Source organism: Gopherus flavomarginatus, chromosome 6 (assembly GCF_025201925.1).
Source record: "Gopherus flavomarginatus isolate rGopFla2 chromosome 6, rGopFla2.mat.asm, whole genome shotgun sequence".
Taxonomy (NCBI): domain Eukaryota; kingdom Metazoa; phylum Chordata; order Testudines; family Testudinidae; genus Gopherus; species Gopherus flavomarginatus.
The window spans coordinates 96,734,359-96,762,131 of record NC_066622.1 but is presented as its reverse complement, the minus strand read 5'-3'; the positions used below and the strand labels follow the sequence as shown (position 1 = coordinate 96,762,131).

Genomic DNA, 27,773 nt, shown 5'->3' with positions numbered 1-27,773 from the left:
AACAGCCTCTGGCAAAATCCTTGGTGGTGGTTGACACATCTAAATGAGAATTCCCCCAGGAGCTCAGCACATCCTTCTCAAGGTACATGATCTGCAGGTGTGGTGCCTGATCCAACTGCATCAGGAATTTACTTGTGTTCTCTAGCTTCTGAAGAAAGCCTTGCCCCTCCCAAATGCATGCATTACTGCAAACTCCTCTGCTCCCCATAGTTTTCCTAAAGGATTATTCTTCACATGAACTCTTAGCAATTCACATGACTTCAGTATTAATGAAGCCTGTTGTTTCTTCTCTCACCCCCCCAGCCAACGTAGAGGTGTGGGCAGAAAGTGAAATAGCTGCCCATTGTGCAGCAGGACAGGAAAACAAAGACATGGCTCTGGCTCAGCAATTGTGCTGAGTTAGCAATCTCTCCTGCAGGGCAATTACAATGCCGAAAACTTCAATGTCAGCAGCATTTGGGGACTACTACTCGTATATGTCAATTGGCTCTTAAATACAATGCCTAGTTTTTAACTGTAGATGTCTCAGTAGGATGTCAGGCTGCTTGTCCTTGGATGTTCACATTGTCAGTCATGTAAAGTAGGCACTTCCCTACCTACAGGGCCAGTGCAACCATTTAGGCAACTTAGGCAGTTGCCTAGGGCGCTGGGATTTGGGGGGGACGCCATTTTCTTCGGCAGGGACCACGGGGGCCAGATCTTCGGCTGCCCCAGTCGCCGCCAGCATTTAGGCGGAGGGAACTGGGGCAGCGGAGCACAGGGAGGGCCACCTGCAGCAAGTGGGGGGGGGGGGCGGCACGCAAGGGAACTCCCCGCCCCAGCTCACCCCTGTCCCGCCTCCTCCCCGAGCACGCCGTGGCTGCTTCACTTCTCCCGCCTCCCAGGCTTGCGGCGCCTAAGCTGTTTGGTGCCGCAAGCCTGGGAGGCGGGAGAAGTGAAGCAGCAAAGCTGTGCTCGGGGAGGAGCCAGGGCAGGGGTGAGCTGGGGTGGGGAGGTGCCTCAGGGCGGAGGGTGGGGAGCTGCCGCAAGGGAGATGCCTCAGGGCAAAGGGAGGCAGCTGCCACGGGGGGGGGGGGGGTGTCTCAGGGCAGGGGCACCAGGGGGGCGGCGCAAGGTGGAAGTTTCGCCTAGGGTGTGAAACATCCTTGCACCAACCCTGCCTACCTACGTGCTGGTTTGAATGAACCAGCTGTGGGACATTCTATTAAAGATAATTTAGAAAGGTACAGAAACTGTTTGTACCCTTTTGGTTTATTTATGCTGCATAAAGAGGACTTGAAAGGCCTTAACACTTCTGGCTTGACTCTTACAACAGGAGTTCAGATCTTACCTATGCTGTTTTTCCTGAAAAACCGGGGTGAAAGTAACCTAAACGACTTACCGGTACTCCAGAATCCTTAGGAGGGGGCATGGCCTCTACCGCAAGAGGTGGGGCCTTTAAATCCCCGGGCACTTTAAATCACCATTGGCGGGGGCCCCAGCCTCTGGCGGAGCTTTAAAGGGCCCAGGGCTCCGCTGCAGTAGCAGCAGTCAGGAGCCCCTAGCTCTTTAAATCACCACCAGAGCCCCGTCACCGCTACCCCAGGGCTCCAGCAGCAGGGCTCAGGTGCCAATTTAGAGGGCCCTGGAGGGTAGCAGCAGTGGGAGCCCCGAGCCCTTTAAATCACCACCTAAGTCACGCTGCTGGAGCCCCGGGGTAGCAGCAGCAACCGGGGGTTCGGGCGGTGATTTAAAGGGCTCAGGGCTCCAGCTGCCGCTACCACCCTGGGCCCTTTAAATCGTCCCCAGAGCCCTGCTGCTGGAGCCCTGGGGTAGTGGCAGCAGTGCTCTGGCGGCAAATTAAAGGGCCTGGAGTGGTAGCAGCCGCCAGCCCCTGCCCCTTAAAATCGCTGCCTGAGCCCCACTGCCGCTACCCCGAGGCTCTGCCAGGCTCTGGGAATGATTTAAAGGGTCTGGGGCTCTGGTAGCTGCTACCACCTTGGGCCCTTTAAATTGTCCCTGGAGCCCTGGGGAGGCAGCGGCGGGGCTCCAGCAGCTATTTTAAGGACTGGGCTGGTAGTGGCTGCCACAGCCCCGGACCCTTTAAATAGCTGCCAGAGCCCCGTTGCCACTTCCCCAGGGCTCCAGCAGCAGGGCTCTGGCAGCAATTTAAAGGGGCCGTGACTTCAGCCGCTGCTGGGAGCCCCAGGCCCTTTAAATTGCCGCCAGGGGAAGCCAATCCACCCCAGTACGGTGCACTGGCTGTGCATACCGGCTTACTTTCACCTCTGTGAAAGAATCAATGGGTGCAGCTACACTAGTAAAATCAGGTCCATCTTACAAAAGAGCTAGCATTGATGCAGCTTCAGTAGCACTAAGGTGCTACTGTAGGAAGGAATCTAACAATCTGTTGCTTTTCATCACCTGATAGAAAAAACATCTGCGTTCTGTCTATACTGACACTTACAGCTTTGTTACACTGGTGCTGCTGCACTGTTGGGGGCATGTGCTGTGACACAAATACTAATTTCTGTTGTGTATGTAGACAAAGGTCTATGCAGGATTGGCAAACTGCCAGGTTTAAGAGCTCTCAGACACCATGATGGAACTGAGCTCTGATTAGCTGAGAGGGGAAAGGATAGTTAGTCAGGCCAAGCCCTCTTTGCTTTGGGTTTGCTTTTGTTTAACTCAAAGGCCTGAGATGGAAGGAGAGTTATTCTATTACAGTTTCAGCATCCTGATCCTGCAGCTAAGGATTGAGAGGGCTCCCAGGCCACCTCTCTAGGTCCTCTGAGAAAGACCTCTTGCACACCAGGAAGATATGTCCTGACTTTTCTGATATTTCTAAAGCGGGATGGGGAAGGAATCTTATCTTTTGAAAAAAGAAATCTTCAGGTCTCCTTTGTGTTGCTACTCTGGTACTGACCCTAAGCATAGGGCTTGGATTCACTTGCAAGTTAGAACGCATTAAATCAGCCCTGAGTGCCCTAACTCCTGAGGTGTCCACACTGGCAAGGCACTTAGGCCTTGTCTACACCATAAAGTTGCAGCGCTGGTGAGGGGGTTACAGCGCTGCAACTTAGGAGGTGTACACACCTGCAGGGCATTACCAGCGCTGCAACTCCCTGTTTGCAGCGCTGGCCGTACACCCGGTCGAACCTCGGGTGTAGAGGATCCAGCGCTGGATCACCAGCGCTGGTCATCAGGTGTAGACACTCACCAGCGTTTTTCTTGACCTCCGTGGAATAAGCAGGTATCCCAGCATACCTGAGGAAGCCTCTCCGGTAATCAAGAAAACTTCACTGCCCTGTGCTCACCTGACCTCTCCTTTAAATGCTCAGCTGTAGTGTAGTCTCCTTCCCCACGGTTTGCTCCGGTGTTCCCCGACCCTCCCCTCCAAGCAGGTCACCTTCCCCGTGGTGTGCTCCGGTGTTCCCCAACCTCCCCTCCAAGCAGGTCTCCTTCCCCGCGATGTGCTCTGGTGTTTCCCACCCCTCCCACCCCCAGCACGGAGGCAGCCACACGGTGTCCCTGCGCCGCAGGGTAGGGGCGAGCTCAGCACACAGTGCTGGCAACATTCATCAATAAGGTCGTCAGCTGCTCAGGATCCATTCATTAAAAAAAATCACAGAAAAATCGCTGTACAATCACAATGCTGCCACACTGCTCCGAATGTCTACCAAAGCAACACGGGGCGTTGGAACAGGAACAGGAAGCGGAAAGACAATCACACTTCCTTCCCCTTCCCACAAGCCACAGCGCCGATATGGGACGAGGTGCTCTGTGGGATAGCCGCCCACAATGCACCACTCCCAACAGCGCTGCAGTGTGGCCACATCTAACACCACTTGCAGTGCTGGTTGCTGTAAGTGTGGCCACTCTGCAGCGCTGGCCCTATACAGCTGTACTAACACAGCTGTAACAACCAGCGCTGCAAAATTGTAGATGTAGTCATACCCTTAGAGTGCCTGGACTCTGCAGCTGGAGCACTCCTGGTAATCCTCCTCCACGAGAAGGAAAAAGCTTGCTGTGCCCTGGCTGAAACGCCCAGGTGTTGCATTACTGTGCTGTGATTGGCCTCTGGAAATGTCCCATAATCCCCTGAAGTCAAGTGGTCACTCTGGTCATTGTTTTGAACTCAGCTGCAGACATGTGGATATCTGCTTTCAAAGCTCTCTTTCTGACCCAGCATGCTTATCGGCTCCTCACCACAAAGCAAACCATTACTGTGGAATGCTGCTGAGGTAGAGGTGTGTGTGTGTGTGAGTGAGTGAGAGGCAGGAGCATCTGCTGCTCTGAACTTAGAAGACAGCATGCTGACAAGTCTCTGCCCCCCAAAACACACTGTTTCTCCTGCCACATACACACAACATATTCCCGGTCACACTCCACTCCCCCACCTCATTTGAAAAGCACACTGCAACCACTTGCACACTGGAATAGCTACCACAATGCATTGCTCTCTGTGGCAATGCAAGAGCTGCTAATGTGGCCATGCCAGTGTGCTTCCAGCTGACAGCGTAAACACATGGCAGCATTTTCCCTGCTGCTGTCTCTGAGGCTGGTTTAACTTCCAGCACTCTACATCTGCAAGTATAGCCAAGCCCTATAGACAAGGGAAAATCAGGGCTGGCAGTACTTGAGTTAATCCTGGTTAATTAGCTCAGCTGATGCACACCTTTGCATGGCCTTGTCTATACTAAGAGGCCAGCAGCGCACCAATGCAGCTACAATGATTGCTGAATCAGGGCTGCTCTTAATTGGCTGTCTACATTTAAGCAAAAAAGGTCACAAACCTAAGCTTGCCTCTTTCGGTCACCTTTAAGGTGCTCAAATAGCCTAATGACTCTATTGTAGAGGAGTTGGCAGAGCCATAGCTGTGTGGTTTGGCACCTTTAACATGCAAGTATTTTAAAAAACAGAGGCTGTGAGATAAAGATTCCACTCCAGGTATCCTGAAAGGCCATTACATGAGGCAGCCTGTTCACTTTCCATTTTCGCTGGGGCCTTTCCAGAGGGGACTCAAAAAGGCCAAAGTGTCTGTGGAGAAATACTTAATACACAAGATTTCACCATTTGCCAGATGGTTTTGTTTTCACTGAAAGCAAGAGTGAAGCACCTGTTTATGTTTCTTATCTCAGGTTATCCTGTCTTCCTTGAGAGAGGTCAGATTCTCTTTGAAGGCCAGCCTCACAGTTGGAGAATTAAGTCTGCTCTAGCCTTTAGCATTGTAAAAGAACTGCTGTGCCAGCTGGCTAACCCTGGGAATGTGACAATAGTGGCAAATACAACATGGGAAAGAAAAACCAACAAATCCAATCAAATAAAATTAATCTGTACAGAGCTGTGGAGGGATGTGCTTGAGCTGGCTTGCTGTTTGACCTGCCGCCTTCCCAGGCAGGCGGGGAGCAATTCCTGCCTATCTGTTAGATAGGATGCCATTCACAAGACTGTATGTCTCATGTAACAATTGATCTTCTGGAATAGCTTGTGTTGCAGAAGCCCAAATTACCTGCACTTAAATACAATTGCTAACTGCACAAATGGCCTCTGTGCTCGGCCTCTGTCAAAGGAAATTTAGGAGCCCAATTCAGCCCTTGTGGTGGTAGTTTTACAATCTCACAACTGAAGTAAACAGCAGTTTACTTTCCAGCTGCTCACCAAGATCTACTAAAAAGGCAGCGGTTTGGTGTTTTAAAATGTTTATTATGGTCCCTGAAGGCTTTCAATATATTCTTCTTGCACTTTTACCTACTAGAAGTGCCATTAGTATGATACAGCTCAGAATGGTGATGGACACCAAATACCTCCCAGTACTTTGGGCCAAATGCTTTCTGTACACAGGCAGTTTAACCTGTGGACGTTCTGAATGCTGAGTTTTGGGGGGTGGTTTATCAGGGCAAACTTGGGCATAGTAAAAGGCAAAAGTCACATATTCAAAATAAATTACCATTAGTCACTGACTGAATTATTTTAATGAAAATATCCTTTATTTGCAATGAAACAGCACAGCATAAATGCATGTATTGGCATCCAGTTAGCAGTGTAAAATCACTCCAGACTGGTGCCAGTGGATTTAGCCCCCAGCAGTAATGCAGGAGATGGAGGCAGCTGCTTTTGCTTCAATGCTACTTTCCTGCCTCCGCAGCCTTTGCAAGGTGCAAGGCCATGCTGCACGCACCTTGTGAGTGCTGTGACTTCCCTCCTTGAACCCAAATAGCATACTGATTAACCCCACTGCCACGTGACAAACCACCAGCTAGACTCAGCCCCCCCCCCCCCCCCCCCCATAGCTATAACTCAGCAGCTGGTTCCGTTGTTTGCTACCTCAACCCCAAGCAAAAGTAACCAGCTAGCTTAGACTAGTGACCAGATAGGAAATGTGAAAAAATCAGGACAGGGAGTGAAGGGTAATAGGTGCCTATATAAGCAAAAGTCCCCAATACTGGGACTATCCCTATAAAATCGGGCCATCTACTCACCCTAGCTTAGACTAGCGTTGGGCATCTAACCAAGCAGCCCACGAAGGTGCCAGACCAACAGGCAGCCGAACTCTCTCTCTTCCGCAGGCGTAGGAGGAGGGCTGGGCTCCCTCTCGGCCTCTAACACAGCAGGCGGTGAGTATCTGCGGCCTCAGCTCTCCCCCGAGGCCCTGCAACGCGCCCGGGGCTCCACGAGAGGGCGGCAGGAGACGCCTCAGTAGGGGAGGGAGCGCGTCTCAGTCCGGAGCATCCGAGCCACGTTTGCCGAGTGACCGAGAGAGGCGGAGGCTCGGCTCGGACCACGCCCGCCTCCGTGCCCCGCGGAAAATGCGTGGGAGCTCAGCTGCCCGTCGTGTCTCCTGAGCCGTGTTGCCTGGCCTGAGCGGCCAGTCGGGGACGCCAGCTGGGCTTCCTCCGGCGCCCTCCCGGGTCCGCAGTGGGGCGAGCAGGGGGTGAGTGGAGCAGTCAGACGCTGGGGCCAGCCCTTGCTCTGCACCCCGGGGAGGCTCAGCTCCTCTCGCTTCCTACAGCAGAGGCGGGGACTCCAGTGGAGACAGACGCTGCAGTGTAGCGCTGCCCCGTGGCCTCGTTGTGCTCCAAAGGGCTTTCATTGAGTGCCCGGAGGCACTGGGCTGGGTTGCGGGATGTCGCCTCCTCATTGAAGTCCGTGCTGGCCGAGCAGTGCGCTATGCAGTGATCTCGGCGGAGGAGTGGGAGGAGTGGCATGTTTTGTTTATTTAAAAAAAAAAAAGTTTCCTGCGACTTCTAAAAGTGTGCGGCCCCCGGCCCCCTACATTCTGAACGGAGGTGCAGATCCTTTGGAAATTTTAGACATAGTTTGAGGCCTCCCAGCGGTCTGCAGACCACAGGTTGAAAACCATTGACAGAGACAGGAAGTGCTTTTCTAGGACAGTGGTCCAGAACCCGGGGTCTTGAGCTCTCTGGGGGTCCACAAGCACGTTTTAGGGGGTCCACCAAGCATAGCCAGGACTAGACTTGCTAGGACCCAGGGCAGAAAGCTAAAGCCCTGCTGCACAGGATTGCAGACCTGGGACCCCCAAGCCCCACAACCCTGGGCTAAAGCCAAAGCCTGAGCAACTTAGCTTAGCAGTGCCCACTGTTGCATGGGGCCCTGCACAATTGCTCTGCTTGCCACCCTCAAACGCCAGTTGTTGTGACGTTGCTGGGCTGTGGAGTTTTTATAGCATGTTGAGGGGGCCTCCGAAAGAAAAAGGTTGAGAACCGCTGTTGTAGAAGATATTGGTACATTCAATTAAAATATTTTCTTACAAACATATTATACCTCTCAAAATAGATTTCTGTTGACAACACATCTCTAGCATATAGGGCTGATTCAATTCCCCTCTGCCTTTTCACAAGGTGCAGAGTGATGACTTTTTGGAGGAAGAATAAAACTGATATCTCAAGCACCTTAAAATTTCTGTGTTGCTGTTTCCATCTGCATGTTCCTTGGTGCACTCCTATCAGCTATCTGGGAGGCAAGAGATAGTCTGTAAGAAGCTGAGCTGTAGAAGTGCCTGCTTCAAACTGTTCCGAAAGTTAGTCTTCAGACCATACATATTTGGCTTCTGTTAGTACTTTGAGTATATGATTTTTCTCAGTGACTTTAATGGGACTACTTACGTCTTTGCAGGATCAAGTGCTTGCTTTCCACAGGTAAGGAGCTCTTGTGACACACTTATTGTCTCCCTTCATCTTAGCGTGGTGTTTTTTCCCCCTCTTTTTTTCCTGAAGAAGCAACTCTGCTGTCTAGGATGGGATCCAAGCTCTCGGTGGACGACTCGGTGCGTGTTGTGATCATTGGAGGAGGTTTCGGGGGAATTGCAGCTGCCAGACAACTAAAGTCCTGGGGAATCCCCTTTGTTCTTGTGGACATGAGAGATGCATTCCACCACAATGTGGGTGCTCTCCGGGCCTCTGTAGAGAGTGGTAAGTTATTTGCTTTTTCCTATAGTCTGTGGACCATTTCTGGACCCTTGTGATATGTTTACCCTACTAAGATATGTGAAGCTTCTTTCTGAAAGATGAACTGCACAGGTTTAAACTCTTGTAAGATTCCAAAATAGAAAAATATCTCTAACTGTGGTTAAACTAAATTATTTCTGTATTCTGATAAAAACTTGAGACCATTACTGCCTTCTGAGAAACCTGAGCTGCAGACTTCTGAGTCACCTGCACAGTGACAGCACAAATGCAGTTGTTCCCACAAATAGTTATCTGCAAAGGCAAATCTGTAAAGTTATGCCAGCTGTGAGTTTCCCCAGGCATAGGGAACACTGTTTGCACAGGCGTTTGTGAAGATTTAAAGATACCATAAACAAGAACGTGAAAGATGACTGTTACTCTAAATTGCTGTCTTAAGCCTCTTTGATACTTCGAATGTTACTCTTAACAGCAGCAGGAGCATGAGCCCTGTTACTGAGATTCTTAGGGCTCATCTGCACTGGGATTTTAGTGACATGGTTTTGCTGAGGGCTCTGCAGTATTAGGTTTTTTCCTTTAGCGCCCCAGCTCTAGTAGTAATGGAATTACTTGAGAATCTCAGTTTAGTTACATTGAGTTTTAGCCCTTCAGGTAAGAGAGATGCTTGACAAAGTGACACCAAAAGCTCAACATCCCAAAGGCAAATAAGAACTTTCGGCTTAACTTCTAAAAAAGGCAAATGATTTTAGAGCCATTCTTCTTTAGTTGGTTTTTTGGTGGCAGGAGGAAGGACAGGGTAGGGTGTCAGCTGACTTGTGTAGCTTTGTGTGAGTGAGTGAGAGAGAGAGAATGCTTGGGGCTGGCAATACTGGTGTAGCTCTGCCTGTTCAATCCCCTACTGAAGACATGCAGCACGAGTATAAAATATGACTGGTAACATACTGACTTTCTCTTCTCAATAGTTAGTTTAAAAAACAAAAATCCCTTCCTCTCAGCCTGCCGCAGTGTTCCAGTACATATCCTGGTCCTGGACTTAATGTAAAAAGTCATAAAAGAAATGCTGTCAGATAGCATGAGACCAAATTTAGATCTACATTAAAATGGTATGCCTCCCAACATCTAATGTCTTTGTCTAATACAGTGATCCCCAATGCGGTGCCCACGGGTGCCATGGCATCTTAATGTGTCCGCGTCCTGGCCCCTGGAAGAGCACCCGCCGAATTTCAGCGGCATTTTGGCAGGGACGCCTCTTGATGACGACACTTGTCATCAACAAGTGATGTCATCGAGAGACGTCGCCCCCGAATTTCGGCGGGGACGCCTCTCGATGATGCGGCTTGCCATCGACAAGTGACGTCATCAAGAGGCGTCCCCGCTGAAATGCTGCTGAAATTCGGCGGCATTTCGGCAAGTGCTCCACCGCCGCAGTGGTCCTTCATCTGGCACTCACCAGACGAAAAGGTTGTGGACCATTGATCTAATAATTTACTCTGCAACTGAGACCGCTTAAGGGCAAATAGCTCCTGTTGTGGCCCATGAGTATCCTGCAAGGAATAGCATGGTTGTTCTCCAACTCTTTCATTCTAAATCCGACTGCACACCCTGAGAGAGACTTTCAGGAGCCTATCTCCCCTCCAGCCCCATAACCCTCCAGTGGTCTGGTGTCAATATTCATTCTGTGGTTCACTGTACAGGGTGCTACTAGAGGTCCATGGGCCATACTCTGAAAATTGCTGAACTATCCCAAAAGTTAAGATGGCTTTGCCTTGTTGGCTTGAGTTGTGGTTTTCTTATGAGACACTTCTTCCCTCCATCACTTGATTCCAAATGAGATTTCTGACTTGGCTACGTGAGGACTTCCAGGAAAACTAATGCAAATTAAGTAGAGGTGTGAATTTGAAGTGGATTAGTTAAACAACAGTAAACTTCTGTGTGAACAGTTGTCATTGAGGCTAGGGGTATGGCTACACTTACAGCTGTACAGCGCTGGGAGTTACAGCTGTCTTCATACAGCTGTGTAGGGAAAGCGCTGAGGTGTGGCCACACTGACAGCTACCAGCGCTGCAGTGTGGCCACATTTGCAGCATTTGCAGCGGTGTTGGGAGTGGTGCATTGTGGGCAGCTATCCCAGCGTTCAAGTGGCTGCAACGTGCTTTTCAAAAGAGGGGGGTGAGGGGGAACGTGGGGGAGAGAGAGAGAGTGGATCTTTGGATCTGTCAGCTCCCTGCCTTGCAAGTTCTAAGGACTGGAACATACACATCAACCTGCAATCAATTTAAATGTTTCGAGCCCTTCCCCCACCCCTCTCTTATTCACTAAATGCAAATTATGCACTCCTAAATAGCCTTCAGACCACATAAGCAGCTGCTCAACATGGACTCCCCCTCCCCCTCTGCCGTGTGACTTCTCTCTTCAAGCAAACAGCTGTGAACCTTCCAAAGCAATTCCCCTGTCTGCCTCCGCTTGATCGAGCAAACAGGAGCTGTGTTTGTTTTGTAGATGGGGAACTCGGAGTTCAGCCATTCTTCCGGTTTGTTGTGAGCAGGCATTCTGGGATACCTCCTAATACCCTCAAGGCCAATAACAGCGCTTTTGGTGGCCGCACTTGATGAGCAGCGCTGCATCACCAGCGCTGCAATCGTTACACCCCAAGCAGACCAGGTGTACAGCCAGCACTGCAACCAGGGAGTTGCAGCGCTGGATGTGCCTTGCAGGTGTGGACAGTTACTAAGTTGCAGCGCTGTAAAACCACCACCAGCGCTGCAACTCTCCAGTGTAGCCAAGCCCTGAGTCTACACTCCAGACCTATATTGATTATAAAATGGATGAAGAATCCACACTCCTGAGCAACATAGTTATACTAACTGAACTTCCCTGTATAGACAGCATTATGTCAATGGGAGAGCTTCTCCTGTGAATGTAGCTACCATCTCTCAGGGAGGTGGATTAACTATGCTGATGGGAGAAGCTCTCCTGTCAGCAGGGGCATCTTCACGTACAGAGTTACAGCTGAGCCAGTGCAATTGCACCACAGTACGTGAAAACAAGCCCTCTGAATTAAAGTGGTCTTAATTCCTTTTAGTTTAATTCGCTTTCAAAGTGAATTAAACTAAATTAAAGGTATTTTAATAAAAGCATGCACACAGGGACTTAATGCAGTTTAACTAATCCACTTCAAATTCAGACTTTACTTAATTTGATTTGTTTTCCAGGATGTCGCTGTGTAGAGACACCCTTAATTGTACGTCTGCCTTTTTCAGTGCTTGTCAACTGAAGCAAAAACTTTCTGGGTTCTACGGTGTAGCAGAGAGAATAGATGTCAGGATGCTAGTGCCATGGAGCAGGCCTTTATTCTGTGTAACAAGAAAACAAATTCTTATAACCAAAGGAGGGCTATTTGAATAGGACTTCTGGAAACATAGTGGAAAATAGGGTTTCTAGTCCCCCTACTTTCCTTTTTTCTTAACCAGTATATAGGTGGCATTAACCTCTTTTCATTGCAGGATTTGCCAGGAAAACCTTCATCTCTTACTCTGTGACCTTTAAGGAGAGCTTCCGACAAGCCAAGGTGGTTGGAATAGACCTACTGAGGCAGAAAGTCTTGCTGAATGATGGTGAGGTGAGTGCATTGGGGACAGACTGACTAAATGACTTCCCATGAATAATTTTACTCTGCAAATGCAGCAGTGAGCAGATAATTTTCTACTCTGTCATGTTCAGATATACTGTTTCTTTACAGGGTTTATCTCTTTGGACTGATTGCAGACTACTAGCTGAGGGCATACCACCTGAAATTCAAGGGATGTTGAAGTTTCAACTCTTTTGAATTTCAGACGTATCACCTGGATAATTGGGGTTTGTCTCTGTACCCATGTGTGATGCAAATACTCACATGGGCACTGACTTACGAGTTGCCAGGGGTATGTGCTCAAACCCTGCTCTGCCCCAAGCCCAACCCCCGCTCCACCCATTTTCCTCCAAGTCCCGGCCCTGCTTCTTCCTGCCCTGCTCTGCCCCAGGCCTCATCCCTGCTCCACCCCTTTTCCTCCAAGCCCCCAACCTCACATTCCGCCCACCCCTCCCAACTCTGGCTTGTTGTCCAGCCGCCTGACCACATCCCGCTCCTGCTGGTGCTATGTGCTGCTGCCCTGGTCTTCGGCCCCAGCGCTAGCCCTGCCCCCACGAGGCACACTCAATGCACTGGGGCAGCAGTGTGCAGCGCCAGCAGGAGAGGGACATAGCCAGGTGGATGGACACCAAGCCAGGGTCAGGAGTCCCAGCCTGTGGATTCGGCGGGCTCCGGCCCCGATTTGGGTGGGCCTGGTTGGATGCTAAGTGGGTGGGCTGCAGCCCCCTTGTGGTTATGACCCCCCTGCCTCTTTCCACCCCCGCTGCTCCTCCTCTTCCCCAGCGCCTCTTACATGCTGCAGAATAGCTGTTCTGTGGCAGGCAGGGGGGATGTGCTGACCTGTGGAGCTGCCAGTGGATGCTGAGCACCCACTGTTTTTTTTTTTTTTTGTTTGTTTGTTTTTTCCATGGGTGCTCCAGCCCCAGAGCATCCATGTCGTTTGCGCCTATGAGTACTCAGATGTTCAGGCTAAAAACTCACTTTATGTGAGCCTCTGCAAATAACTCCCTTGTTGTGCAAAGTGACCATACAAAAGAGGGCAGGGCATGACCCAAGCAAACTCTCTTTAAACCTCAAGCCATTGATTACAGAAGAGTTCAGAGTAGTTGCCCAGCTTTAATTGTGGTGTTTCACCAGGGAGACATCCGCATCCCTTCATTCCCAAAACATGCCTCATGTGGCAGCTTCCTACTTATAAAAGTGACAGGGCGTAGGGTTGAGCTGGGAAGCGATGCACAGCAACTATGCAGTAAGGCAGGACTGAATGCTGCACCACAGGTCCAGTCAGGCCCTCAGGCAAGCTGTTCCCTTCCTTGTTGCTGGTAAGAAATGCTGAATTAACTGTCCAGAAAAGACGGTTACTCACCTTTGTAACTGTTGTTCTTCGAGATGTGTTGCTCATATCCATTCCAGTTAGGTGTGTGCGCGCCGCATGCACGTTCGTCGGAGAAACTTTTACCCTAGCAACACTCGGCAGGTAGGCTGGGCGCCCCCTGGAGTGGCGCCACTATGGCGCCGGATATATATCCCAGTCGACCTGGCCACCCTTCAGTTCCTTCTTGCGGGCTGCTCCGACAGTGGGGAAGGAGGCTGGGTTTGGAATGGATATTCACATCTCGAAGAACAACAGTTACAAAGATGAGTAACCGTCTTTTCTTCTTCGAGTGATCGCTCATATCCATTCCAGTTAGGTGATTCCCAAGCCTTACCTAGGCGGAGGGATCGGAGTGAGATGTGGCAGTATATAGAACCGCTGCACCAAAGGCTGCATCATCTCTAGATTGCTGGACCAGCGTGTAGTGCGAGGTGAAGGTGTGGACCGATGACCAGGTCGCTGCACGGCATATCTCCTGGATAGGCACGTGCACCAGGAAGGCAGCTGATGATGCTTGAGCTCTGGTAGAGTGCGCTGTGAGGTGGCCTGAAGGGACATGAGCTAGGTCATAGCATGTGCGGATGCATGCAGTCACCCAGGAGGAGATTCTCTGGGAGGAGACTGGCAGACCTTTCATCCGTTCCGCGACCGCCACAAACAGCTGGGGAGACTTCCGGAAGGGCTTCGTCCGCTCAATATAGAAAGCGAGCGCTCTGCGTACATCTAAGGAGTGTAGCTGCTGCTCCCGCTGAGAAGAGTGGGGCTTCGGAAAGAAGACCAGGAGGAAGATGTCCTGGTTGGTATGGAAGGCAGACACTACCTTAGGGAGGAACGCCTGATGAGGTCGCAGTTGTACCTTGTCCCTATGAAAGACAGTGTACGGCGGGTCCACAGTGAGCGCTCTCAACTTGGAGACCTGCCTGGCCGATGTAATGGCCACCAGGAAGACTGTTTTCCATGATAGGTACAGGAGCGAGCAAGTCGCTAGAGGCTCAAAGGGTGGGTGCATTAGTCTGTTTAGGACCAAGTTGAGATCCCAGGTAGGGGCAGGGCTACGTACAGGGGGATAGAGGCACTCTAGGCCCTTAATGAACCGAGAGACCAAGGGGTGGGAGAACACTGAGTGACCACTCTCGCCTGGCTGGAAAGTGGATGTAGCCGCTAAGTGCACCTTCAGAGAGGATGTCTTCAGGCCCTGCTGCTTAAGGTACCAGAGGTAGTCTAGGACCATGGGTATCGAGGCCTCCGAGGGAGTAACGCCCTGTGTTGCGCACCAGCAAGAGAAGCGTTTCCACTTCGCCAAATGCGTGGAGCGGGTGGAAGGCTTCCTGCTACTGAGGAGAATATGCTGTACCGGAGCGGAACAGCGTAACTCCGCTGTGTTTAGCCATGCAGGAGCCACGCCGTGAGGTGGAGGGCTGGCAGGTCTGGGTGGCGAAGCCTGCCGTGGTCTTGTGTGATCAGGTCCAGGAGGAGAAGGAGGGGAACTGGGGTGGCTATGGACAGATCTAGCAGGATGGTGAACCAGTGCTGTCTGGGCCACGCAGGCGCAATCAGGATCAGATGCGCTTTGTCTCTGCGGAGCTTTAACAGGACCTTGTGCACCAGAGGAAACGGAGGGAAGGCATACAGCAGGTGGTGCCTCCACGACAGGAGGAATGCATCTGTGATCAACCCTGGAGAGAGACCCTGAAAGGAGCAGAACTCCTGGCACTTCCTGTTCGAGCGGGAGGCGAACAGGTCTACGAGGGGGAATCCCCACCTCCGGAGGATCGAATGGATGACGTCCGGCCTTATTGACCATTCGTGACATAGGAAGGACCGGCTGAGCCGATCCGCCAGAGCGTTCCAGACCCCCGGGAGAAAGACCTGGTGGCGTCCTATCGAGTGGGCTATACAGAAGTCCCAGAGTCGAGTGGCCTCTTGACACAGGGGAGACGAGCAGGTCCCCCTCGTTTGTTGATATAGTACATGGCCGTTGTGTTGTCCGTGAACACCGAAACGCAACAGCCATGAAGATGTTGCTGGAACGCCTGGCACACGAGGCGGACTGCTCTCAACTCCCGGGCCTTTATGTGGAGCGTCAACTCCTGGGACGACCAAAGGCCCTGGGTACTCAGGTGACCTAGATGGGCCCCCCAACCGAGGGATGACGCATCCGTTGTTAAGGTCATCGATGGTGGCTGTTGATGGAACGGCATCCCTGCGCATACCAGGGATGGAGTTAGCCACCAATCGAGGGAGCGGAGGGGGCTGGGGGGAACTGTCACCAGGACGTCTATAGGGTCCCTGCCTGGGCGGAAGATCGAATGGAGCCACGTTTGAAAGGGTCGCATGCGGAGTCTGGCAAACTTGATCACATAAGTACATGCAGCCATATGCCCCAGGAGGCCGAGGCAGGTGCGAGCTGAGGTGATTGGGGAGGCCTGCAAACCTCGGATGATCGATACGATTGCATAGAAGCGGGGCTGAGGCAAGTAGGCGCTGGCTTGAGTAGAATCCAGTGTTGCCCCTATGAATTCCAGCCTTTGTGTGGGGACCAGGGTGGATTTCTCGGTGTTGAGGAGTAGGCCCAACCGGGAGAATAGGTCCGTGATTATGCCGACATACTGTCGGACCTGAGTCTGAGAGATCCCCTTGATGAGCCAGTCGTCCAGATACAAGAACACATGTATCTGTTGCCTGCGGAGGTGGGCGGCGACGTCGGCCATGCACTTTGTGAACACCCTCGGGGCCGTGGAGAGGCCGAAGGGGAGGACTGTGAATTGGAAGTGCTGGTGGTTGGCCATAAAGCGAAGGTACTTCCTGTGTGGTGGGCAGATGGCAATGTCGAGGGCGGCATACCAGTCTACAGGATCCAAGGATGGGATAATAGTTCCCAGGGAGACCATGCGGAACTTCAACTTGAGCATCCATTTGGTAAGTCCTCGCAGGTCTAGGATAGGTCTGAGGCCTCCCTTGGACTTGGGAATCAGAAAATAGTGGGAGTAAAACCCCTTCCCCCTCTCGTCTAAAGGTACCTCCTCTATGGCTCCCGCGGCGAGGAGAGACTGAACCTCTTTAAAGAGGACTTGCTCGTGAGAGGGGTCCCTGAAGAGGGACCGGGATGGGGGGCGGGACGGCGGGGATGAAGCAAATTGGAGGTGGTATCCTTGCTTCACCATGCGTAGAACCCAAAGATCCGAAGTCAATTGGGACCACGCCGGGAGGAAGTAGGAGAGACGGTTGGAGAAAGGAGGGGAAGGATCCTGTCTTGAGACTGGTACGCCTTCCCCAGGCGCACCTTCAAAAGTTGGACTTAGGCCCCAGTGGTGCCTTAGAAGGCCCGGGGACCGGACTGGCGTCTATGGCCACCCCACCCGCACCTTCTACTGAGGTCCTGCCTGTGCCGAGGCGTAAAGTACGGGCGGTGTGTTTGGGGTTTGAAGAGTCTACGTTGGGTTACAGGGGTATGCATTCCCAACGAGCGCGTGATGACCCTATTATCCTTCAGGCTCTGCAACCTGGGATCAGTCTTTTCAAAGAACAAACCCTTGCCATCAAAGGGTAAGTCCTGGATGGTGTACTGCAGCTCAGGAGGCAAGTTAGAGACCTGGAGCCAGGAGATACGCCTCATGGTGATGCCAGAGGCCAAAGTTCTGGCCGCTGAGTCGGCCGCGGCTAGGGAGGCCTGGAGAGAGGGCCTGGAGAGAGGTCCTGGCCACTTTCTTCCCTTCCTCCAGGAACGCGCTAAATTCCTGGCGTGAGTCCGGGGGTAGCAGCTCGGTGAACCTACCCGCTTCTGCCCAGGTGTTATAGTTATAACGGCTCAGTAGAACCTGCTGGTTGGCCACTCGGAGCTGTAGGGCCCCCTCTGAGTACACCTTACGACCCAGGAGATCCATCCGCCTGGCCTCCTTGGACTTTGGGGCAGGCGCCTGCTGGCCATGGCGCTCCCTATCGTTGACCGACTGGACAACTGAGGAGGAGGGAGGAGGATGAATGTACAAGTACTCACACCCCCGAGAGGGTACCATGTACTTTCTCTCAACTCCCTTTGCCGTCGGTGGAATGGAGGCTGGAGACTGCCAGAGGGTGTCGGCAGTGGCCTGGATAGCCTTAATAAGCGGCAGTGCCACCCGGGTGGGAGCATCGGTGGTGAGGATGCTCACTACGGGGTCTTCGACTTCTGGGACTTCCTCCACTGGGAGGTTGATATTGAGAGCCACCCTGCGAAGGAGGTCCTGATGGGCCCTGAGGTCTATCGGCGGGGGCCCTGATGATGAGATCCCTGCCACAGCCTCATCCGGTGAGGAGGAGGATGATACGCCAGCAATGAGAGGGTCCTGGATGGCCTCTTGCTCCTGGGACAGTTCCTGCTCCAGCTGTCCTGGGGAGTCTGGAGGATGTGTCGCGTGCTCCTCCGACTCAGCCGCGGGAGGGTGGGAAATGGTGGCCTCTGGTGCCCGATGTTCTGAGGCAGCAGAGCGGGTCTGGACTAGGGGAGTGCCCTGGGCTTGATGGTATGCCCAGGGTGTCCAAAAGGACCACTGTTGGGGTCCTACGTCCTGAGGCCCTGAGTCCTGAAAACCCCCCGTAGGCACCTCCGTATCACGGTCCCAGTCATAATAGCTGTCCACATGGGAGGATACGGACGTCTGTCTGGACGGCCATAGAGGAGCAGAGAAGCCTGGAGCCGAAGTCCCGACGGATCTCGCACCCTCGACTGTGGGGACCGGTGCCGGTACGCAGAGTGGTACCGAGAACGAGACCGGGACCTGCGACCGGACCGGTGCCGGGAGGTCGACAGGGATCTCGAGTCTCTACGCCGTGATCTGCTCCGGGAGGTACGGTGCCTGGGTCGGTGCCCGGAGCAGTACCGCGAGTAGCGGGTCGGGGAGCGAGAGACTGACCAGTGCCACGAGTCCGACCAGTGCCGTGGAGAGGAATGGTGCCGGGACTGGGAGCGGCGTCGAGAGTGGGAGCGACGTCTCGACCTAGAGTGCCTGCGGGATCGTGACCTTGAGCGGTGCTGGTCTGCTACATTGACAGACGGCGGTCTGGTCAGGGTCTGCTTGCCCATGGATTGTAGTACCCGCACTGGCGGTGCTGGGGGTAGGGGTGGTGCCCCATCGGTAACGGCGATCAAGTCTCTCGCCGCAGAAAATGTCTCCGGAGTAGACGGCAAAGTGAGCTCTAGCACGGCAGGTGCTGGGGAGCTGTCAGGCGCCGGACTCAACGGCCCTCGTGGGGCTGGAGTCGACGGTGCTGGTTTCAGTGGTGCCGCGGCAGATATTGGTGCCAGGCGGTCCGACCTAGGCGCAGTCTCCGGCTGTGACGCAGGTGTTGTCAGGGCCATCTGACCCTTCGCCGTCTTCGACCTCGGGGAGAGGGAGCGGCGCAGAGTCGATTTCGGTGCTGGCGGTGGCCGGTGCTGGGAGTCCTTAGGCGCACCGGCGATGCCCGGTGCCGTAGGGGTGCCTCTGCTCACCGACTGGCTCGTGCTTGGTGCCGAAGGGGAAGGTGTCAGGGCTGCTTCCATGAGGAGCTGCTTTAACCTGGTGTCCCGCTCCTTCTTAGTTCTCGGCTTAAAAGCCTTGCAATTTGGGCACTTAGCAGATAAGTGCGATTCCCCGAGGCACTTCAAACAGGAGTCATGGGGATCTCCTGTTGGCATTGGCCTATGACAGGCCGAGCACTGCTTGAAACCCGGTGAGCCAGGCATGAGCTCCGGCACCGGGTGCGGGGAAGGGGCTACCCCCCGAACCCCGCAAACAATTACTAACTAACAGCTATAACTATAAACTATAACTAAATCTAACAAACTATATATAGAAGAACAGTTAACTACAACTATGGATATAACAACTAGAAGAGAACTACGAGTAGCTAGGGAAGGTGGAGGTCAGCTAAGCCGCACTCCACTGTTCCAACGATCGACACGGGCGGTAAGAAGGAACTGAAGGGTGGCCGGGTCGACTGGGGTATATATCCGGCGCCATAGCGGCGCCACTCCAGGGGGCGCCCAGCTGACCCGCTGAGTGTTGCTAGGGTAAAAGTTTCTCCGAACGTGCACGCGGCGCGCACACACCTAACTGGAATGGATATGAGCAATCACTCGAAGAAGTCTCTAAATCACAGGATAAATGTATGGACAGCAGCAGTGTAAGCTTCCCAGGACTGCCCTGCCAAAAATTTTTAATCCTGTTCTGGAAGGATCACCTTTAAAAGGAGAGAGTAGCTATGTCTGCACCATTTCCATATGTCTGCACCATTTCCATTCAGTGTGTAGACCAGAGGTAGGCAGCCTATGGCACATGAGCACTCACATTGCCCAGGTCCTGGCCACCGGTCTGGTGGCTCTGCATTTTAATTTAATTTTAAACGAAGCTTCTTAAACATTTAAAAAACCTTATTTACTTTACATACAACAATGGTTTAGTTATATATTATAGACTTATAGAAAGACCTTTTAAAAATGTTAAAATGTATTACTGGTATGCGAAACCTTAAATTAGAGTGAATAAGTGAAGACTCAGCACACCACTTCTGAAAGGTTGCCGATCCCTGGTCTAGACTCTGCAGAGATGGCCAGTAAGAGGGCCAGCTCTGCTGGTAATTTGTCATGTACATATTTGTCTGTCACAACTTGGACTGAAGCCACAATACCCATTTTGCATAGTGATTGCACCTAGAAAGGAGGCTGTGATATCCCATTACTGAGAATCGCCCAGTCCCCATTCATATCTTCAGATTCAATACAGGTAAACAATTACATGAATCATTTAGTTCTGCAAAAGATGTTTATTTTTGAACTGAGTGTTGCTATTTAGTTCCAGGGCAGGGGGATGTGTCGGAACACTACTTGCAAAGCGACTCCAGTGTTCGGTATCCTTTACCTTGGACTTCTCAAAGTGATGTCTGATCCCACTCTCTCCCTTTGTAGGAACTTTTCTACTCTCACCTCATCCTTGCTACAGGCAGTGATGGGCCTTTCCCTGGGAAGTTTAACCAGATCATTGACGTGGAAACTGCCATTCAGACTTATGAAGACATGGTCAAGGAGGTGAGACTGAAAACCATCAGTGGAAAAAGTGGTGGGTGGCTCTGTCCTTTTGAGAAAGATGCAAGAAATTATAGTTATGGTGAGAGCTTGTTGGTATCCAGATGAGGGAAGATGAAACTAACAAGTGCTGGCAACATTCAAATTTGGAGTTCAGGGGTGAGTGAGGTGTTATAATGCAGTGGCGCTTGGATCAGAGGGGGGGCTAGCAAAATGGATACATTTTATTTAAGTCAGATTGAAGTTTTTTTTCTTTTTAAAAATGAAACTTGAATTATTTATAATTTTAGACCTTAACATATTTTGCATTAGTTTCAAAACTTTTAAATAAATGCTGAATCCATGATCCTCCATCAAAAGTTGAGTTAAAAGCTGCTTTTTAGAGGGAACCAGGGGAAAAACATTCGGACTTTTGAGATCAACCTTCATAAATATGGCACAATGGTCCATGTAGTGTATTAAAGGATCAACCTTGTGAGGAACCCTGTGTGTGTGCTTATGGGTGTGAGAAACTGGTAAACTCATCACAGGTGTTGGGACACAGCCTCACTCATTCTCCAGGAGACACCATCATGTATCTCATCAGGATCATCCACTGAGCCCACCTAGGTGGTGATCTACTCTTATTTATAGTGTCTCCCTACCTGAGTGCTGATAAGCTCCGATCTCAAATTAGGAATACGTATGACTCCACCCACCATCAAAACTTTCCAGCTCATGGAGGAACATGGATCTGCCCAGTAACTATCAGCCCTTGCTTCTAGATGGTTCTGGGCACTTCAGGTAAATGGCCTTGCTTATTTATGCAGACAGATATAAATCTATTAATTTCTCAACTGCCTCCTCCTGTCTCTAAACAAATAAAATATTGGAGTGCAAAAGAGATTTGGGTTACACAAGCAGAAGTCTTGGATTGTAAATGTTTTGGTTTGTGTGGGGATGGGGCAGGCATGTGGTGCATTCAGGGGTGCATGCTGCAACCTACACATATTGTAGTAACCTTTGTACAAAATATGCCTTTTGAGTATCATCTGAACTAACTCACTAAACTTCGGTAATATCATGATGAAATATATGTAGTAACAAAATTGAAATTAGATTTGAAATGTATTTACAAGTCTGCGTAAACCAGTTTCTCAAAGACAAAGGACAAGCTGATGCCTCTAAATGGGTGTCAGAGTTAATGTGCAATCTCCTGTCAAGTGGCCATTGTATGGCAAGAAAGGGGAAGCAGGAATAAACAGATCTGGATCATAGAAAACATGAAACCTTTTACCATGAGACTCCATAACTCCAGCCTCACAGCAGTAATAAACTTTGTTAAACCTCAGGAAAATGCATTTCAGAGGGGAACAGGACTACAAAGTGAGGGGCAAAACACCTGAAGATATCTTGTCCTGTAAATTTCTTTTTTTCACTTAAGACAACAAAAGGAATAGCCTTTGGGAGCAGATCCAGGCCTGAGAATTTGGTCAGCCATGTTACTGGGAACATGTAGTAAGGGACTTCATCTTGAACCAAGCCTAGTTTAACTTTCCGTACTAGGAAGTGTTTTATCTTATAACCAATTGAGTTTGAGCTCTTATTCTTGTACTCAAAACTTAACTACAATGAGAGAAACTTTTAATTTTTAAATTAAACTAATCCAGTATTGGCTAAACTGAACTGTGTGGGTAACTCCATTTATGGTAGCAAATTGTTTAATATTGATCCCTTTACCAGGGCAACAGATCCAGTATCTGGACTGTTCAGGAGAGCACTAGACAGGACAGAACATATATTTGGGGGGAAAATCCAGGACTGGGATTGTGCTGGGGTCACTCTGCAAGTGTGAACCGCAGCTGGTGGAAGCCAGAGCATGACTGGTGTGTGGCTGACAGGCTGCAACTACACACAGACACTCAGGGTGTAACCTGCATACTAGAAGGCTGTTTGTGAGTGGTTCAGGTGGGAGCGCTACAGCAGCAGAGCACTGTGAGGCACCCAAGTTTGAAGGGAATGGGTGACACAGCCCCTGACTGGTCTGGAGGGTACCCTGGAATGTCATGAGGGGAGTTCCATAACGAGGGAGAGAGAGCAGAGTGTGCAATCAGAAAGGAGCAACACTGGTGTCAAAGCAGGATGGTGGGGGGGGAGGGGAGGGATAGCATTCTTCAGAGTGCAGTCTCTAGTGTTGATTTCAACACCTGAGAACTGTGGGGGTGGGGAGAATAGGGAAGGCCTGCCATGGCTGCAGATCATAGAGAGATCCTATCTGGGAAAACTTTCAAGAAATTCCTGTACCTCTGAGTAAAAAGGAACCTGCCAAATGTAAACAGAGCTCCAGGGCCTGATTGTCAGAACAAGACACTGAAAAATGCTCTTCAGAAGGCAGTGACTTTGTTTAGCATGTCTACATCAATTTGGATCAACTGGTTAGCAAACTTTATTTTTGCCCCAATCTTATGGACTGCCCACCATGTCTTACTGTACTAGTAAACACAGATGGTCATAAGCTTTCCTTTTAAATGGATTACTTGTGCATTTCAAAATGTTAGCATTCAAAATATAATTGGTATACTAGTTTTTTGTGGGAATATATCAATTTCACTTTTACTGTTGCTGCTGGACTTCTGAAATGATCTCTTATTGCTCAGTATAATCCAACATCCTAGTTCAACTATTCCGGTTCAAAGTTTTATTAGGCATTTATGAATTTAAACCTTTAAACGCAAGATGTTTTATGTTGCTAGGGTTAAGGGTTTAAATAGATAGATAGATAGATAGATAACCCTTTATTTAATTTCCCTATAAAACTGGGTTTAGACTCATTTAAACAGTGGTACACACAGCTGCAGTAGGAGGGACTCTCGTTTTTTTTTTTTTAAAGCTGTGGATTGAGTAATACTCAGTGACTGACTTTACCATTTTGTTTCAGGGCCTAGCTTAGATATACACTAAGAGGTTATGAATTTCCATCATCTGCTGGTATCACTAGCAGTGCTGCAATTAAACATACAGTCAGTTTCTTGTACCAGAGACTTTCTTCATCCAATAAACCCATGGTAATCAGGACCAGCAAATTCCAGCAAGACTATATAAGTGAAAAGATGACTTGGTTCATTTATGCAACAAGTTCTCCTTTTCATCTAGTTCAGAACAAATACTTCATTAGCCTGGTCCGTAATGATTGAATCATGTCACTCTCCACCCAGCAAGCAGACATTGCTGGAAGACTTCTGGATACAGTATATGAGAAGGAAACTGAACAGTGTGCAAAAAATTGACAGGAAGCTTGTTAATCTGAGTCTTGATGGGTGGAACAGTGTATGCAATGGTCCAGTAATATGTGCTTGAGACAACCCTATCTTCTGTTGTCAAACTTACAGCAACAATTGGACACTGCCTATACAGCAGAATACTTACAAGTAGCAGTAAAAACAATAACTGAACAAAAATTCAAGTGTCAAGTATATAGTTTTGTCACAGATAATACTGCAAATGTAACACAGATGAAAAGAAATCTAGAAGATAATGAAGGGAATCTGAAACTTATAACGTGTGCAGTACTCATTTGATGTACCTTTTAACCAAGATTAAAGTACAACTCTAGGAATTAAAGAAAATTTTGAAATTGCAAAATACTTCCCATAATCACCTTGCTTCAGCTTCACTGAAGAGAGCAGGAAGATCCAAACTAATTCTCCAGGTCTGCCCTTGCAGGCCCTATGCCAGTTCAGTGTGTCCTCCTTCCATAGGCCACGTCCAGACTAGGGTATTAAAATCGATTTTAGATACGCAACTTCAGCTACGTGAATAACGTAGCTGAAGTCGAATTTCTAAAATCGAGGTACTCACCCGTCCAGACGGCGCGGCATCGATGTCCGCGGCTCTCCATGTCGATTCCGGAACTCCGTTCGGGTTGATGGAGTTCCGGAATCGATGTAAGCGCGCTTGGGGATCGATACATCGCGTCCAGACTAGACGCGATATATCGATCCCCGAGCAATCGATTTTAACCCGCCGATGCCGCGGGTTAGTCTGGACGTGGGCTTAGAGAGGGAGTCCTTCCACTCCCTCTCCTCAGAGCTGTTGAGTCACTGCTCCCAGGCTTTACTTAGCTGGAGCTCAGCTCTCAGGCTCTGACTGCCAAACTCCCTTGGTATCAGGGTCTTGCTCCTGCCTTGGCAGGCTACTCTCAGTTCTCCTACCTAGGGCTGCTCCCCAGTGTCAGTCTTCTCTGAAGAGCCTGGCCTCTGCCACTACTACCCTAGCCTCCTGTTGCTTTTATAATGGTGTGACTCCTTAACAATAATTGGCTGGCACCAGGCCTTCCAACCCTAATGGGCAAGCCATCCTGCTAAACACCTCTTTGGTGATATCACAGTCAGGCATCAGCCCAGGCTGCACAGTTGGGATCTCATCCTGAAAGAAGAAAATTCCTCTACTCATTATGTTAAAGTGCGATGATTTTTAAAGCAGGACATGTAAAATGCTGGACCCACCTGATTCCATAGCAGCCCACTTCCCTTTTGACTATTAATTGATCATCCTCCAAGTACTGTTTTTCATAGTGGAAAGACATATTGCACAACACTTCTGCACCATTCCTTCCCCCAGCTTATTTTTCTTTTTAGATCTAAATGAGTGGGCCTTGGATTCTGATGGTAGTAAAAGTGTGCATTAATAGGGGATAGGTGCACTTCTTGGGTAGATGAAGGCACACCACCTTATGCTTCATAACAGGCTCCAGGATGCAATGTTGTCCTACTAATGAGTATCTTGGAGAGGCTTATTGTTCCAGTAAAAATTCACCTGAAATCTGGTAAACAAGCTGCATTTGGTGGTTGCCAGCCCTTCCCTAGGACTCGGGTATCCTATCAATGCTTCCTGTTGAAATACAAGATTTTTTTTTTTTTTGAAGGCCAAAACTGCCAAGGGTGTTTCAAGGGTAGGATGGGATCTAGAAGGAGCTTTTGGTGGGACAACTCCACCTCTCATTCCAGAGGGTAGAAGATAAAGGATGTTCTATTGATAAGTTTGTGTGGACTCCACTTTAATAAGGTCTTCCTACAAGTTGAGAAGGTACACGGCTGGTGCTGCCAGAATGAGTGTTCTGGCTGAATGCCTCATTCTAGGTTACCTTATGTATGAAATAATGCAACAAGGAGATATGAGTTTGTTTGTTTTTTGGTTTTGCAAGCTCCAAAAATCTCAACGTATCGTGATAGTAGGCGGTGGTGCTGCTGGAGTGGAGATGGCTGCAGAGATTAAAACAGAATATCCAGCCAAAGAGGTACAAGAAACAACTTACACAATAATTAATGCTCCACCAGCTGCTTCCTTCATCTGGTGACTTAAATGTGTTCTTTCACAATGCCCCTCCTAGAGCAGTTTGGGTTGCCATAGCTAAAGTCCCTCACAACCACTTTCCATAGAGCCTCATTCAGTAAGATTGGAAGTGGAGCAACTGTGAGCGCCCTCACAGCCAGCATTCCTGCAGTGCATCCTGGTGCTGGGGTTGGCTGCAAGCAGACTAGCTTAGTGTTCTTTCCGAGATCCTCCACTCACTCATCCACCCTACTCTGCCTTTGTTGCCAAGAAATGCATGCTGAAAGCCAGAAGGCTAAGGCTTGGCTATTGCTTTTGCCTGCTTGCTGGGACAGCAGTCAGACACAATCCTGTTTAAATAGTATTTGTTCCTGGCTGACTCAGGTTTGTTTTTGTTTTCCTTTTTGTTTTTCCCCAGTTGGCTGTAGTTATTTTGCATTTGTCCGCAGGTCACCCTCATTCACTCAAAAATCGCACTGGCTGATGTGGAGCTTCTACCAAGTGTCCGGCAGGTGGTGAAGGAGATTCTTCTCAACAAAGAAGTGCGTCTCTTGTTAAGTATGTCTAAACCAATTTCATTTAATATTTCTCTAACTCAGATCGAGACTCTAAAAATCCTCAAAGCTTCCTCCCCTACTCCCCCATCTCTAGCTCCTTCTCTTATAAGGAACTGTTGTCTCTGATGCTTGTTTTTGGTAAGGAAGACTGAACAGGGCTCTCATAGACTTTAAGGTCAAAAGGGATCATTATGATCATCTGTCTGACTTCCTGCACAACACAGGCCACAGAATCTCACCCACTCACTCCTGTAACAACCCCCTAACCTATGTCTGAGTTACTGAAGTCCTCAAATCATGGTTTAAAGACCTAAAGGTGCACAGAATCCTCCAGCAAGTAACCCGTGCCCCACACTGCAGAGGAAGGCAAAAAACCTCCAGGGCCTCTGCCAGTCTGCCCTGGAGGAAAATTCCTTCCCGACCCCAAATATGGCCATCAGCTAAACCCTGAGCCTGTGGGCAAGACTCACCAGCCAAACACCCAGGAAAGAATTCTATGTAGTAACAGATCCCACCCCATCTAACATCTCATCACAGGTCATTGGGCATATTTACTGCTAATAATCAAAGATCAATTAATTGCCAAAAGTAGGCTATCCCATTATACCATCCCCTCCATAAACTTATCAAGCTTAGTCTTGAAGACAGATATGTCTTTTGACCCCACTACTCCCCTTGGAAGGCTGTTCCAGAACTTCACTCCTCTAATGGTTAGAAACCTTTTGTCTAATTTCAAGTCTAAACTTTCTAATGTCCAGTTTATATCCATTTGTTCTTGTGTCCACATTGGTACTGAGCTTAAATAATTCCTCTTCCTCCCTGATATTTATCCCTCTGATATATCTGTGGAGACCAATCATATCTCCCCTCAGCCTTCTTTAGGTTAGGCTAAACAAGCCAAGCTCTGAGTCTCCTTTCATAAGACAGGTTTTCCATTCCTCGGATCATCCTATTAGCCCTTCTCTATACCTGTTCCAGTTTGAATTCATCCTTCTTAAACATGGGAGACCAGAAGTGCACACAATATTCCAGATGAGGTCTCACCAGTGCCTTGTATAATGGTACTAACACCTCCGTATCTTTACTGGAAAAACCTTGCCTGATGCATCCCAAGACCGCATTAGCTTTTTTAACGGCCATATCACATTGGCAGCTCATAGTCATCCTGTGATCAATCAATATGCCAAGGTCCTTCTCCTCCTCTGTTAATTCCAATTGATGCATGCCCAATTGAAACAAAAATTCTTGTTATTAATCCCTAAATGCATGACCTTGCACTTTTCAATATTAAATTTCATCCTGTTACTATTACTCCAGTTTACAAGATCATCCAGATCTTCCTGTATGATATCCAGGTCCTTCTCTGTATTAGCAATACCTCCCAGCTTTGTGTTATCCGCAGACTTTATTAACAGATTCCCACTTTTTGTGTCAAGGTCAGTAATATAAAGATTAA

At 49.6% G+C, this 27,773-nt stretch overlaps 1 protein-coding gene across 2 annotated transcripts in view; it reads left to right on the top strand.

Annotated features, from left to right (window-relative positions):
• Positions 1-6,734: 6,734 nt before the first annotated feature.
• AIFM2 (apoptosis inducing factor mitochondria associated 2) overlaps positions 6,735-27,773 on the top strand; it is a 31,974-nt gene continuing 10,935 nt past the window's right edge. Inside the window, exons 1-6 of one of the 2 annotated variants that reach the window (XM_050959618.1) lie at positions 6,736-6,913; positions 8,217-8,411; positions 11,909-12,024; positions 20,334-20,453; positions 25,633-25,725; positions 26,210-26,318. In XM_050959618.1, the coding sequence (XP_050815575.1) occupies positions 8,237-8,411; positions 11,909-12,024; positions 20,334-20,453; positions 25,633-25,725; positions 26,210-26,318 (613 nt within the window). In that variant the 5' untranslated portion in view covers positions 6,736-6,913; positions 8,217-8,236. Of the gene's footprint in view, positions 6,914-8,216; positions 8,412-11,908; positions 12,025-20,333; positions 20,454-25,632; positions 25,726-26,209; positions 26,319-27,773 lie in introns of both variants that reach the window. The other variant, XM_050959619.1, reaches the window with a different exon arrangement.